At 50.7% G+C, this 14,786-nt stretch overlaps 1 protein-coding gene across 2 annotated transcripts in view; it reads right to left on the bottom strand.

Moving 5' to 3' along the window:
* RNF130 (ring finger protein 130) overlaps positions 1–13,782 on the bottom strand; it is a 111,504-nt gene extending 97,722 nt beyond the window's left edge. Inside the window, exon 1 of one of the 2 annotated variants that reach the window (XM_029049766.1) lies at positions 11,821–13,782. In XM_029049766.1, the coding sequence (XP_028905599.1) occupies positions 11,821–12,082 (262 nt within the window). In that variant the 5' untranslated portion in view covers positions 12,083–13,782. The remainder of the gene's footprint in view (positions 1–11,820) is intronic. The other variant, XM_029049765.2, reaches the window with a different exon arrangement.
* Between the last annotated feature and the right edge of the window lie 1,004 nt (positions 13,783–14,786).

Below are 14,786 nucleotides of genomic sequence, written 5' to 3'. Positions count from 1 at the left end.
TACCATCATTATTATTATAACTCCCCTGAGCGCTTGGCACAGTGTTCCACACATAATAGGTGCTCGATAAATATCCCTGACAGAGTGATTAATTAATCTGGGCCTGGCCAGGACACATTGACGCAGGAGGAGAAAACGTCTTCCCCTTACCCGTGCTCTAACGTAGTCATCTCCAAGCATCAGACCCCAGGGGCTGCCCTTTTTCGGGGCACGTTCGACGGCAGTGCCACCGAGAAGTCCGTTACCATTACTGACAATGCTACACTTGAATTCCCACGCGATGGCTGACATGGCCGCAGCTTTCCAGGCTCCCTCGGAACCTCAACAAGGCTCTCCCCTGACAAGTCCAGAAATAACACAGGAGACACGATCCAAGTAGATCTGACCGTATCCAGTGACGCTATTTGACACCTGAGGAGAGCGTCTGCTATTCTCGAAGGGGGCCGTGCCCTGTACAGTATGAGGCACACATCAAGGGCGCTCAGGGAACGCCGTTGGCCGACTGATAGCAAAAGATGTGGACAACAATAGCGACCTAAGAAAACCTCTTCAGTGGATATCGGCTGATCGAGAGGGCAAACGAGCTATCAAAGTTGATCGCTGCTCCTGGGCTTGGGGTCCCGGTAGGGGTCTGGTATTTCCCACTGGCTTTATTAAAAAAAAAAAGGAATAAAAACAACTTCTTTCGCAGCGGTTAAGTGGGAGAACTTCTCTCTCCACACCGTGACACTGACATCTTTCCCTACCTTCTATCCAGCTTCTAGACCCGAGAAGGCCTCAGTTTCAGCCACTGCCATAGTAATAGCACTAGGAGGAGGAGGAGGAAGAGAACTGTATTAAGCACTTAGAAAAATACCTGACACATTCCCTGCCCAGTAAGAGGTTATACTCTAACAGGAGAGACAAACGTGAAAGCACTTACATAGTAATCAAGATAAATAATTCAATATATCACCAAATCACTTTGTACATTAATGCTTATGGATAGGTATAAATAAGTACGTTTGTGCTACTGGAGGTGACTGAGGGGTTTACTTGACCGGGGATGGTGGGAGTCCATCGGGGAAGGCAGGCCGTGGAGGAGGTGAGCTTTCAGGAGGGATTTACGGTGTATTGGAGAATTTGGGGAAGGAAGAAGTTCCAGGCTAAGGGAACAGCAGGAGTGAAGGGAATGAGGCGGAGGAGTTGAAGGTGAGGTAGTCAGGCTAGCTTGGGAGCAGTGAGGCAAACGGATATGCGAGCGGAGAGATGGGTGCCAAGAAACGCTTAAGGAAGCAGATCCTTTAGACAGAGTGAAGGATAGATTAAAGAGGGAAGGAGCGAACATAGGGAAATCCGTGACGAGGCACATACAAAAGTCTCGCTGTGATCGGAGCTGAACTTCTTCTAGAATGGTAGCTGGGGTAGAAGGAAGAACTGCACAACTTGCCAGTAGATCGAACATCAGAGCTGAAGAAAAAGCAGCAGTGTGGCCTAATGGATAGAGCACGGCCTGGGACTCAGAGGGACCCGAGTTCCAATCCTGACTTCTCCACTTATCTGCTGTGTGACCTCGGACAAGTCACTTCACTTCTCTGCGCCTCAGTTACCTCATCTGTAAAATGGCGATTGAGACTGTGAGCTCCACGTGGGACATGGACTGTGTCCAATCTATCTCGTATCTATCTCAGCACTTAGACCAGTCCTTGGCATATAGTAAGCGCCATAAAAAGTAAGTACCATAGTACTTACCATAGTAAGCACTAACTATGTACGGTAGTATGGTACTTACTATAAGTACCATAAAAAAAGGATAGAGGAGTGAAGGATGATGAGGTTTCGTGCTTTGGGGAGAGGGAGAATGGGAATGTCATTGGAGATTTAGGAGGAAAGAGTCGTTCATTTTTAGACATGCTAAAGCTGAGGGGCTGGCAGGCCATCCAAGTGGGTAGGTTCTGGAGGCAAGAAGAGATGCAAGATTTCTGGTTAGATCAGAGGTCAGGACAAGATACACAGATGTGGGAGTCCTCCACAGAGAAGCTGTGTTCCCTTACATCTTCCCTAACCTCTCTTCAGTCCATCAATCAATGGCATTTACTGAGTGCTTACTGCGTACACAGCATTATACTAAGTGCTTAGGAGAGTACAACGTAACAGAGTCGACAGACACATTTAGTTGCCATTGTTTTTATGAGATGTTCTTCCCCTTGACGCTGTTTAGTGCCATTGTTCTTGTCTGTCCGTCTCCCCCGATTAGACTGTAAGCCCGTCAAACGGCAGGGACTGTCTCTATCTGTTGCCGACTTGTTCATCCCAAGCGCTTAGTACAGTGCTCTGCACATAGTAAGCGCTCAATAAATACTATTGAATGAATGAATGAATCTTCCCCACCTATTTTCCCTCTACTGCATCGCTCAGGCACTTGAGCCCTCATCTCCTAAGCACTTAGGAACGCACTCCCCAACCTCTTACATAGCACTTATGTAAATAATCTTTATATTCTGCTGCTTCCCCCTACTCGTAATTTATTTTAGTGCCCGCCTCTCCGACTAGATCGCAAGCTCCTCGAGGGCAGGGATCGTGTCTACTGACTGGAATGTCCTCTCCCAAGCACTTCTGCACAGACTGAGTGCTCAGTAAATACTACTGATTGCGCGAATGAAGGGGGAGCTGAAGCCGTGTGACAAAAATGAGCTCCCAAGAGAGTCTGCGTAGAGTGAAAAGAGATGGGGACCCAGAATGGCGCCTCGTGGGACACCCACAGTGGGAGGTTGAGAGGCAATGGAGAGCCGCCAGCGAGTGAAGAGGAGCTGCCAGAAATACAGGTTAGGTACCGTGTCAGCAAAACCGAGCAGAAGGGAGTGCTTCACGCTGTCAAAAGAGGCCGAGAGATCAAGGACGAGCAGGTCAGAAGAGAACCCATTGGTTATATCGTGCGGCGTGCTCTCCGGAGCGTTTCGAACAGTGCTCTGCACACAGTATGCACTCAATAAATATGACTGATTAACTGATTTGGCTGTTAAGAAGGTCACCGGTGATCCTGAAAAGCTCAGTCTCAGTGGAGTGAAGGGGAAGACGGCTACCATGACAACTCCCCGGTGACGATTTGACGGGGATTCCTCAGTAACTTCCATGGAGGCAATGGGCCGGGGGGGGGGGCGGGGGGAGGAAAAACAAATTTCAACTGAACTTTTGGGTTTCCGAAGAACCTGGGATTACACAAAACTCACACTGTAATTCTCAAGCGGTCTCTGATGCAGGACACGTGAGCAAGACTAATTTTTTTTCTGTCACTGCTTCACATTGTATCCAGATGCACGCTGTTGGAATAACGTTCCCTAGTTCGGCGATAATGGTCTATTAAAATGCATACTGAAAACACCAACTAGTCAGTCATTTCACTGGCCTAGAACCCCCCTCCCCACCTTCAAAGTCTTATTAAAATCACATCTCTTCCAAGAGGTCGTCCCTGATTAAGCCCTCCCTCCCCCCCACCCCCCAGCACACACACTCCCTCTCCCTTCTGCATCACGCATGTAGATCTAAGCCCCTGAGAGTCACCCCACTCTCAACCCCACAGAACCTACGCACATAACCAGAATTGATTTATATTAATATCTGTCTCCCTCTCTAGACTGGAAGCTCATTGTGAACAGGGAATGGGTCCACCAACTCTATTCTCTGTACTCTCCCAAGCACTCAGTACGGTGCTCTGCACACACTAAGGGCTCAACAAATACCACAGATTGACTGATTTCTCCTAAAACACGGGTTTTCGTGATACAATTGGGATGGGACACCCTGGGAGAGAGTTAGAGAACATTCTTGCCACAACCCGAGCCCTTTCGGGATAGAGCGGGATCCACAAGCTGGCACCGGAAGAGAAGGTGTGAAGAACAACTGGGCAAGTGACGCCAGTCAAGTTGTGATGATGCTATACTTCCCACCCTTTGCCACAGTCTATGTCATATCATACAGTACCACGTGTTTCTACAACTCCACAGTGTTTAATATTGTAAAATAACGCAGCGTGCTAATTAGCGGTGAATCTAGGAGAGGAAACTGTAGAAAAACGTCAGACATGGTGACATCTCCAAGTCATCTCCCCTGAATTCCCACTGAATCAATGGTTTGTAACGTGCTATTTTCCCATAACAAATTCAAGAACCTAATCACCACGTTCTAGCAGAAATGACTAATAATACCTTTCTCTCCTCTCTTTTTAAGACAGTCCTCAAAGCAGCAAATTCATTCATTCGATCGCATTTATTGAGCGCTCACTGTGTGCGGAGCACTGTCCTAAGCGCTTGGAAAGTACAATTCGTCAACAGAGACGATCCCTTGCCCAACGACGGGCTCACAGTCTAGAAGGGGGAGACAGACAATAAAACACAACAAGTAGACCGGCATTCGTTCTCGGTCTTGCCGGAGGAAGATCGTCCTTTCTGTTAGTCTGTAATTTCTATGACTAGCCTTTGTATTAAGCGATTAAATTAAAAAACAAAACCCTCAGACTGGAATCTTTTAACCCTCTGTGGTCTGCCCGCTCCTGTTTCAAATGACTCATCAGCCCAAGCTAAAAAGGGAGAGGAAAAAAAAATCAATACCTTTTTTTTACAGGGCTTTTTAATGGTTTTACAATGCTTTAATCTCAGAGGTTTAATTCAAGTGAAATCTCCGCTGAGCAAATATTAACAGTTTGCGCTTACTGGCAGTATTCCATATCAGCATTGGAGCTTGATTCCCAGCCTATAACAATATACAAACTGCAGCTCAGGAGTCAAATGCAGTTCTTCGGTTGGTCTGGTACGGAGTACGAGGCCACTGGCCACAATGCGACCATTCGGTCAAACCCTTCGGAACCACAGGGAAGGGGCCAAAGAGCTTCTCATGCCAACTCTGAAGGAGCCCATTCTCTTATAAAACAGTGGCCTCGGCAGCCTCTTTTCCAAGAAAACGTTGCGGTCAGGGGCTTTAAAAAAAATAAATAAATAAAGGAGCACGGACCTGAGCGGCAACCAAAAATATTACTTCCTTGGTCTTCCGGAGCCAGAAGCAGCAACCAGGAGCTTCCAGTTCTAGGGGCCCTCAAAGGCAACTCATGTTTAATGCCATAAATTTTGGGGTTTTCCCTAGCTTCATTCACTCATTCAATAGCATTTATTGAGCGCTTACTATGTGCAGAGCACTGTACTAAGAGCTTGAAATGTACAATTCGGCAACGGATAGGGATAATCCCTGCCCACTGATGGGCTTACAGTCTACTCAGTCTACCTAAAATTCTCATTTTAGTTTCTGCCTCCCCTGCTAGATCCCAAGGTCTGGGGTGGGGCGGGGATTTGTACCCAGTGAGTGCTCAACAAATACAACTGACTGAGCGTGGCTCTGTGGAAAGAGCCCGGGCTTGGGAGTCAGAGGTCATGGGTTCTATTCCCCGGCTCCGCCACTTGTCAGCTGTGTGATTTTGGGCAAGTCACTTAACTTCTCTGTGCCTCAGTTACTACATCTGTCAAATGGGGATGAAGACTGTGAGCCTCACGTGGGACAACCCGATGACCCCGTATCTACCCCAGCGCTTAGAACAGTGCTCGGCCCATAGTCAGCGCTTAACAAATACCAACGTTATTATTACAGGCGGTTCAAAGCAGATGCCTACGTGGCCCCACGTTTGCCACTTTTCTTCCTCCCTGCCCAGAGCCCTGCTCCCTCTAAACTGTGTGGCTGTGTGGGGTTCCCGAAGATGCCCCACGCACCGGAAACCCAAAGGCATTCTTCTGGCCAGCCTCGAGGCAAACACTGCCTCGGAACCACTTCCAGGCAGCTCCCTCTCTTCCACTTCCAGCCACGACCTGCATTCCTGTTCCTGAACCCCAATCCCTCATCTCCACCCACACCTCTAAGTGGGGCAAGCCTCGATGCAGTGCAAAGGACGTTTACGTGTATTCAACGGGCATAAAAATGGGAGGGAACACTGCCCTGGGGCCAACTCCCCTTCACTTTTTTTAAGGGTACTCGTTAAGCACTTACTATGTGCCAGGCACTGTAGTAGATACAAGCTAATCAGGTTGCACCTAGTCACCGGGGGCTCACGGTCTTAATCCCCACGTTACAGATGACGTAACTGAGGCACAGAGAAGTCAAGCGACTTGCCCAAGGTCCTACAGCAGACAAGTAGTTGAGCCAGGGTCGGAACCCAAATCCTTCCGGGCCCCTGCTCTATCCACCTGGCCACGCTGCTTCGCTTCAGTGAAGGCGGCGGACGTCTCATCGGGGAATTCCCCAGGACAGGGCTATTGCGGCCGTTATTCGTGGGCTGGGGTCCTGACATCTGTTGTAATGATGAAATAAGAGCGAGTTTGGATTCTGCACTTGCCAAACATCTGAGGAACTGCATCTGTGTTCGTCTGGTGCACTAAGACACCCTTCACTGCATCCCGGTGATTGACGGGCTGAAAGAATGACTCCCTCTCTTCGAGAAGTAGCCTCCAAAGTTTCCTCCAAACCGCCAGGTACAGTGGCTCTTCCAAGACGGGAGAAACTTCACACTCCCACCCCCTTCGAAAGCAAGGCAAATTGAAAAAGCCACCCTAGTTAAACTCCAACTAGGCTACTAGGAAATTCAACCATTTTGGAAGCTCCCTAAAAGGTACGGAGAAGCAGCGTGGCGCAGTGGAAAGAGCACGGGCTTTGGAGTCGGGGCTCATGAGTTTGAATCCCAGCTCTGCCACTTGTCGGCTGTGTGACTGTGGGCGAGTCACTTCACTTCTCTGCGCCTCAGTTCCCTCATCTGTCAAATGGGGATGAAGACTGGGAGCCCCACGTGGGACAACCTGATTCCCCTGTATCTCCCCCAGTGCTTAGAACAGTGCTCTGCACATAGTAAGCGCTTAACAAATACCAACATATATATATATATATATCGTTAAAATAATTTCCGCGGACACAGAACGGATTATTATGAATGGTTACTGAGCAGTTTCCTTTGCCATCCGGCTAAATCCCCGAATCGCTTTCCCCACTCATCCCAGGGCGATTCCCCCATCTATCTACTCGAATCACCATCCCCAGGCCAGCTCTCTCCCTAATGTCCTGATGGGATTTTAAAGTTGGCAGAGACCCACAAGAGGATGCAGCGGGGAGGGGGCAGAGCCGGCAGGGAGAGGGAAGCGACAGAATACCTGAAGGCCTGTACCTCTTCAAATTAAGCAGGAAACTCTGGATAATAATAATAATCATAATGTTGGCATTTGTTAAGCGCTCACTATGTGCCGAGCACTGTTCTAAGCGCTGGGGGGGCTACAAGGTGATCGGGTTTTCCCTCATGGGGCTCCCAGTCTTCACCCCCATTTTACAGATGAGGTAACTGAGGCCCAGAGAAGGGAAGTGACTTGCCCAAAGTCACATAGCTGACAAGTGGCGGAGCCGGGATTAGAACCCATGACCTCTGACTCCCAAGCCCGGGCTCTTTCCACTGAGGTACTGTATAAGTGACTGTGAATTGGTAGACCGCCCCCCCCCCCCAATTCTCCTTTAGAGCCTTTAGTTGAGATCGTTTTGATCATCGCTGAAGGGCTTTACTGTGGTCCATGGTGTGAGTACATACCGGGATCATTCGTTCCTATCAAAAAATGAGGCCACACTCAGAGTATACGAAAGAATCTTTTTCGGAAGTACAAGCAGAAAAGGTAGGGACCCGGAGGAAGGAAAGCAATTCAACGCTGCAAGAGGATAGATGGATTTTTGCTGCCATTAACATCTCCACAAAACATTCATGGAGCTGAAGTTTTCATTCCATCCTGGGGTTGTGGCCGACTGAAGTCATTCTTTATTACTTTTGTGGTTTTCGTTACCAGAATTTCTCGGTGGAATTACTGCCTATTAAGTGCAATGTGGGATACGATTTTTTTATGATTTAAAGCGAGATGAATGCTGTTTTATTAAATTGCTGACATTTCCTTTTTAACCGAACCCCATCTCCAAGCATTCGAGAAATAAATCAGTTAAACTAGATTTTTTGAGGAAGATCTCACCACGATGGGTTTAAGCTTTTGCATTGTGGTTGTTAGAATATCTTTTAGGGCACAGTAAAAGAGTCTGACTCTATCAAACGCAGTTAAACAAAGTTAACCAGTTAGGCTTTAAACAAAACAAAAATCATAAAAATTAGGAGGGCAGCAAGTTGAATCTTTTCGGTGCCTCCATCCGCCAAAGAATCCCAGTTTTACATGAACACTGAAGGAAATTAAACCATTAAATCAACTCGGCCAACAGACGAAAACAAAGTTTACCATTTAGTAATGTTGCCTTGGGTTGTTCTCCCATTTCTGAAGGATTCCAGGCAAGCCTGAGATGTGGCTGGTACCAAATTCTAATTTCCCTCCAAACCATCTGTGTACACATAATTACATCACCAACCCAAGGCCTGCCTGCCCACCCCCCTCCTCAATCCCTCCAACAAAAAGTCAGTGTAAATAGAAGAAAGCGCTGTTTATTCTGCCTGTTTAAAGGATATTCCCAGTTATTCTAATTTGCAAAGCAATGAGGAGGCACCACTAACCACTCTACTCTTCTGGCAATTGATTCAGCAAGGAAAATCACACCATAACATAAGATTTGCCTCCTCAAACGGTAACAAGAATAAAAAAAAATTGATCCAAAGATTATGCTAAGGAAGGGTTAGTAACAATTTGCTCTCTAAAAAACCAAATTACTTGTCCATTGGTGTGATCTGATAAATCCACCTAGACATATATAAAAAAACTGCCATATTTTATTTTTAAAGGTTAAAACTGGAAGTATTTCATGTGTGTATATGGCCATATTTTATTTTAAAAGGTTAAGGCTGGAGGTATTTTGAGTGTGTGCATTTTAATAAAATACACCATTTCCCTCGGGTATTGATTTTTTTTTTACTATTCTACCTAAAGGAACTATGAAAAGGGGCAAAATGCTTGCCTTATTAAGTGGATTTTTTAAAGTGGAGGTTCGAATGGATCCTTGCTCAACAACTGACCTAGTATATGGTGACTACTACACTATGATAAAACGGCAATAAACCCCAAGTATGAAATTATATAAATCATCTGGCAACCTAGTGGAGATCAGGCTTTAAAGGAAACTAAGCCAAATAATTTCTGACAACAAAAGGCCTCTTTTTCATGCTTGCTTCCTTGAAATGGTGCATGTATTAACTGCCAAAGAATGAGGGTCATTTATTCAAATCTAGGTCTTAAAAATTAAAAGAGGGAGAGGAAAGCAGCGTGGGATTGGGAGGCGGATGACCTGGGTTCTAATCCCAGCTCCACCGTTTGTCTGCTGTGGGACTCTGGGCAAATGACTTTACTTCTCAGGGCCTCCATCACTTCATCTGTAGAATGGGACTGAACTACCCGTTCTTCCCACTTAAACTCTGAGCCCCTTGTGGTACAAGGACTGTCCTCGACTACCGTAACGCTTGGTACAATGCCTAGCACAGAGTAAGTGCTTAACAAATACTGCAATTAGTATTACTTGTATTACCCAGATGTACTAATAACAGTCATGAAATTGGGTTTAACATTCTTAAAATCCCCTTTCCATTTTATTTATAACAAAATAAGATGTGCACTTTGAACAGGCACGCTAAAAGTATTCATTCATTCATTCAATAGTATTTATTGAGCGCTTACTATGTGCAGAGCACTGTACTAAGTGCTTGAGATGAACAAGTCGGCAACAGATAGAGACGGTCCCTGCCATTTGACGGGCTTACGGTCTAATCGGGGGAGAAAAAGTACTGACTTTTTTTCCTTTCAGATGTTAAAAAAAAAGTATAAATCACCAACTGTGTGGTTGATGAGGATTTTCGATTAAGAAATATGAACCTAAACATATTCCGATGTATGTTTCCCTTTGTTTTTCCATTTATAAGACTACTGATTTTCAAGGATTGAGACTGATGCAAAGGAAAGATCTGACTTTAAGCTGATAAAATCAAAACCCTTTTTTCTTTTTGGTGTACTAGGGATATACTATGGGTGTAACAGAGTTTTGGCCACCTTTTTATTTCCAAATCAGACTTACATCATAGAGGTTCCTGACAATGGCGTAGGCCTGTTTAAATCGCTCATTGTTTAGGAAATCTAAAACCTCCATGTGATCAGGCAACACACCTTCTCGGCCACAGAACGGTAGCTCTTTGAAGGGTTGACTTGGAAAAGATCTGATGTGTTAATGCATTTAGAGTCATGGCAAGTCAGTACTGTATTTAAATTTGATTAGCATGCCTGGCTAAATCCCCCTGGATTTTAAGAGAAAAACAAGTGTAAATAAAAAAAATCATTCCACCCCACAGTAGGAAGATGTCAGACACCCTTTCAAAAGCTAACCCAGGCTAATCGACTGGGAAATCAAAAACCTCACACGCCCAGATGTGTTTAAAGCTGGAAAAGCTCCCCTAGCAGTCTTTTTAATGTTATGCATTATATACATATACATATATATATACACATATATATAGTGTGTGTGCGCATATCTGTGTGTGCATAGATATATGTGTATGTACAGATGTGTATACAGATGTGTGCATGTATAGACGTGTGCATGTATAGCTATGTGCATGAATAGATGTGTGCATGTATAGCTATGTGCATGTACAGATGTGTGTGTAGATGTGTGCATGTATAGCTATGTGCATGTACAGATGTGTGTGTAGATATGTGCATGTATAGATACCTGCACGTATAGATATGTGTGTGTATAGATGTATATATAGATATGTGTGTGTACGGGGGGGGGGGGGGGGGTGTATGTGTGTATCGTGATTTTTTTTTTAAATTACTTGGCCTCGATCAGGTGACAGGGAGGCATCATCCCTGTGACCAAATCACTCCCTATTTGATATAATGTGCGATTTTCAGTAGCGGTGCCAAATCACAGTAAGAGTATCCGGGCCCCGAAGGAGCCTAAAGGCCGGCTGCAAATGGGATGGAGCATGATCCCCCCCCCCCCCAATTTAGGAAGAACGCCACCGAGGCTGGAAATGCCCATCCCCGCTCTCCTTTGTTGTTAAGCGGAGGCTTTCGGCGCCTTTGTTCCTTCCTCCAAGCCTTGGGTCTAAAAGGCCCGCGCTGGGAGCCCATCCCGGACGGATCCTCCCCGCCGCCCCCGGCCAATCTTCTTCGTCTGCGTTGGTCTGTGCCAACCCGCCGAAAAATGCCCCTTTGCGGGGTGAGAGGCCTGAGGTCTCCTCTAGATAATAAGAACGGAGGTATCTGTTAAGCGCTTACTAGGTGCAGGGCACTGTTCTAAGCGCTGGGGGAGATACTGGGTAACCAGGTTGTCCCACAAGAGGCTCACAGTCTGAATCCCCATTTGACAGATGAGGTCACTGAGGCCCAGAGAAGTGAAGTGACTTGCCCACAGTCACACAGCTGACAAGTGGCAGAGCTGGGATAATAAAAATGATGTTGGTATTTGCTAAGCGCTTACTATGTGCAGGGCACTGTTCTAAGCGCTGGGGTAGATACAGGGCAGTCAGGTTGTCCCACGTGAGGCTCCCCGTCTTCATCCCCGCATGACAGATGAAGTCACTGAGGCCCAGAGAAGTGAAGTGAATTGCCCACAGTCACCCGGCTGACACGCGGCAGGGCCGGGTTTCAAACCCATGACCTCTGACTCCCAAGGCCGGGCTCTTTCCACCGGGCCACGGGGCTCTCTAGGTTCGGCCCTCCCGGCCGCATCAACCCGACTTTGGTCACGCCTCGGGCGAAAAGGCTTCTGGGGGCTGCCCACTCTGCCCCGGGCACCGTGTCCCCCTTTGCCCCCCACCCCACCTTGGGAGGGGGCGGGGGGAGCGTTTACCTCCGTGGAGGGGCACGGGAGCCAGGACCAGCCCTTTGACTTCCACCTTGGGGGAGTCCAGCCCGTAGCGGCCGCGGTCGATCCTGAGCAGGACGGGGGTCGCCCGGCCGGCGTCCTGCACGGTCACGTTGATGAGGGCGGTGAAATACTCCTGGCTGACGTTGTCCGCCCCGGCCAGGAAGAGGCAACAGTTCCAGACGGCCAGCGCGCCCAGCCGAGGGACCCGCCGGCCCCACCGCGGACAAGTCCGCGGGCTGACCATCTTCCACCCGCACAGCGACGGCCCCCGACGGGGCCGGACGAGAGGAGCTGCCGCCTGCCGCCCAGTCTGCGGACCCCTGGGCCCTCTGGATAGCAGGACCTAAGGACCCCCGGGGCCTCTGGGCAGCAGGACCTAAGGACCCCCGGGCCTTCTGGACAGTGGGATCTAAGGGCTCCCAGGACCTAAAAAACCCCGGGGTTTCTGGGCAGAAGGAGGTTCTGCGGACTTCTGGGGAGCGGGACCTTCTGCGGACCCCCGGGCCTCTGGAGAGCAGGACCTAAGGACCCCAGGTCTCTGGGCAGAAGGACCTGCGGACCCCCGGGCCTCTGGGCAGCAGGACCTAAGGACCCCTAGGCCTCTGGAGAGCAGGACCCGCGGACCCCCGTGTCCCTGGGCAGCAGGACCAAAGGACCTCCAGGCCGCTGGGCAGCAGGACCTAAGGACCCCCGGGCTCTGGGCAGCAGGACCTAAGGACCCCCGGGCTCTGGGCAGCAGGACCTAAGGACCCCCGGGCTCTGGGCAGCAGGACCTAAGGACCCTCAGGCCTCCGGGCAGCAGGACCAAAGGACTCCCAGGCTTCTGGGCAGTAGGACCTGCAGATCCCTGGGTCTCTGGGCAGCAGGACCTAAGACCCTGGGGCCTCTGGGCAGCAGGACCTAAGGACCCCCGAGCTTCTGAGCAGCAGGACCTAAGGACCCCCAGCCCCTCTGAGCAGCAGGACCTAAAGACCCCAGGCCTCTGGGCAGCAGGATCTGCAGACCCTCGGGTCTCTGGGCAGCAGGACCTAAGGACCCCAGGCCTTTGGGCAGCAGGATCTGCGGACCCCCAGCCTTCTGGGCAGCAGGACCTGCGGACCCCCCGAGTCTCTGGACAGCAGGACCTAAGACCCTCGGGCCTCTGGGCAGCAGGATCTGCGGACCCCCGGGCCTCTGGGCAGCAGGACCTGCGGACCCCCGGGCCTCTGGGCAGCAGGATCTGCGGACCCCCGGGTCTCTGGGCAGCAGGATCTGCGGACCCCCGGGTCTCTGGGCAGCAGGATCTGCAGACCCTCGGGTCTCTGGGCAGCAGGACCTAAGGACCCCAGGCCTCTGGGCAGCAGGATCTAAGGATCCCCAGCCTTCTGGGCAGCAGGACCTGCGGACCCCGGGGTCTCTGGACAGCAGGACCTAAGACCCTCGGGCCTCTGGGCGGCAGGACCCGCGGCCCCTCAGACCTCTGGGCAGCAGGACCTGCGGAGCCTCGGGCCTCCGGGCAGCCGGACCTCCTTCGTCCCGACGGCCGGCCGGGCCCCGGAGCCTTCTCAAGTGTGCAGGGGGCCGGGGGATCCGTGCGGGCGGGTTGGCAGGGCGACGAATGCGCGGCGGTCCTGGTCGTCTTCCTCCTCCTCCTCCTCCTCCTCCTCCCGGTGTCGGTCGTCCGGCCGCCGCCGGCTCCTCACAGCCCGTCAGCAGCGACGCGCAGCGGGGAGGAGGCTCCCGCGGGCCCCCTCCTCCTTCCCCGCCGCTCGCCGTTGGCTCGGCGCCGCTCCATCCCCCGCGGGACCCGCCTCCCCACCCCGGACGCCTTCCCGACCGGGCAGGACGAAAGGGAAGTCGAGCGCAAGGTCCCGTGGCCGCCGCAGACGGACGAAAAGCCCAAAGACCGAGCGCAGGGAAACCCGCACCTCCCGGGGCCGCCCCGAGCCCGCGCCTCGGGACAAGCCGCCGCACCGGCCCCCAACGCGCATGCGCGCGCCACAGCCCTCCCCCCCGCCCACCGCGCCCCCAACGCGCATGCGCGCGCCACAGCCCTCCCCCCGCCCCCCGCGCCCCCAACGCGCATGCGCGCGCCACAGCCTCCCGCCGCCGCCCCAACGCGCATGCGCGCGCCACAGCCCTCTCCCTCCCACCGCCCCCGCCACACTGCGCAGGCGCGGAGCCCCGCCAGGACCTCCCTCCCCCCACCCCCCGCCACGAGGACAGGGGGCGGGGCCTCCGGGGACACGCCCACACCCCGCCGGCTTGTTTTAAATAGGCATTCATTCGTCCATCCATCCTTCCGTTCGTCCGTTCATTCATCCATCCATTCATTCATTCGTCCATCGATCCATCCATCCATTCATTCGTCCATCCATCCTTTTGTTCGTTCGTTCATCCGTCCATTCATCCCTCCGTTCGTTCGTTCGTTCGTTCATTCATTCGTCCCTCGATCCAGCCATTCATTCATTCGTCCATCCATCCTTTTGTTCGTTCGTTCGTTCGCTCATCCATCCAGTCATCCATTCATTCATTCGATCCTTCCATTCATTCATTCGTCCATCCATCCTTTTGTTCGTTCGTTCATTTACTCATTCATTCATTTGTTCATTCGTTCGTTCGTTCATTCACTCATTCGTTCATTCGTTCGTCCATCCATCCAGCCGTCCATCCATCCACCCATCCTTTCATTCATTCATCCGTCCGTACATCCATCCATCCATCCATCCATCCATCCATCCATCCATCCATCCATCCATCCATCCATCCGTCCATCCTTTCATTCATTCGTCCATCCATCCACCCATCCATCCATTCATCCATCCATCCATCCATCCATCCGTCCGTCCGTCCGTCCGTCCGTCCGTCCATTCATTCATTCGTCCATCCATCCATCCATCCATCCATTCATTCATCCATCCATCCATCCGTCCGTCCGTCCGTCCGTCCGTCCATTCATTCATTCGATC

This window comes from Ornithorhynchus anatinus, chromosome X1, assembly GCF_004115215.2.
Source record: "Ornithorhynchus anatinus isolate Pmale09 chromosome X1, mOrnAna1.pri.v4, whole genome shotgun sequence".
NCBI lineage: Eukaryota > Metazoa > Chordata > Mammalia > Monotremata > Ornithorhynchidae > Ornithorhynchus > Ornithorhynchus anatinus.
Note: the sequence above shows the minus strand (reverse complement) of the source record. Positions and strands in the feature narration are given on the sequence as shown.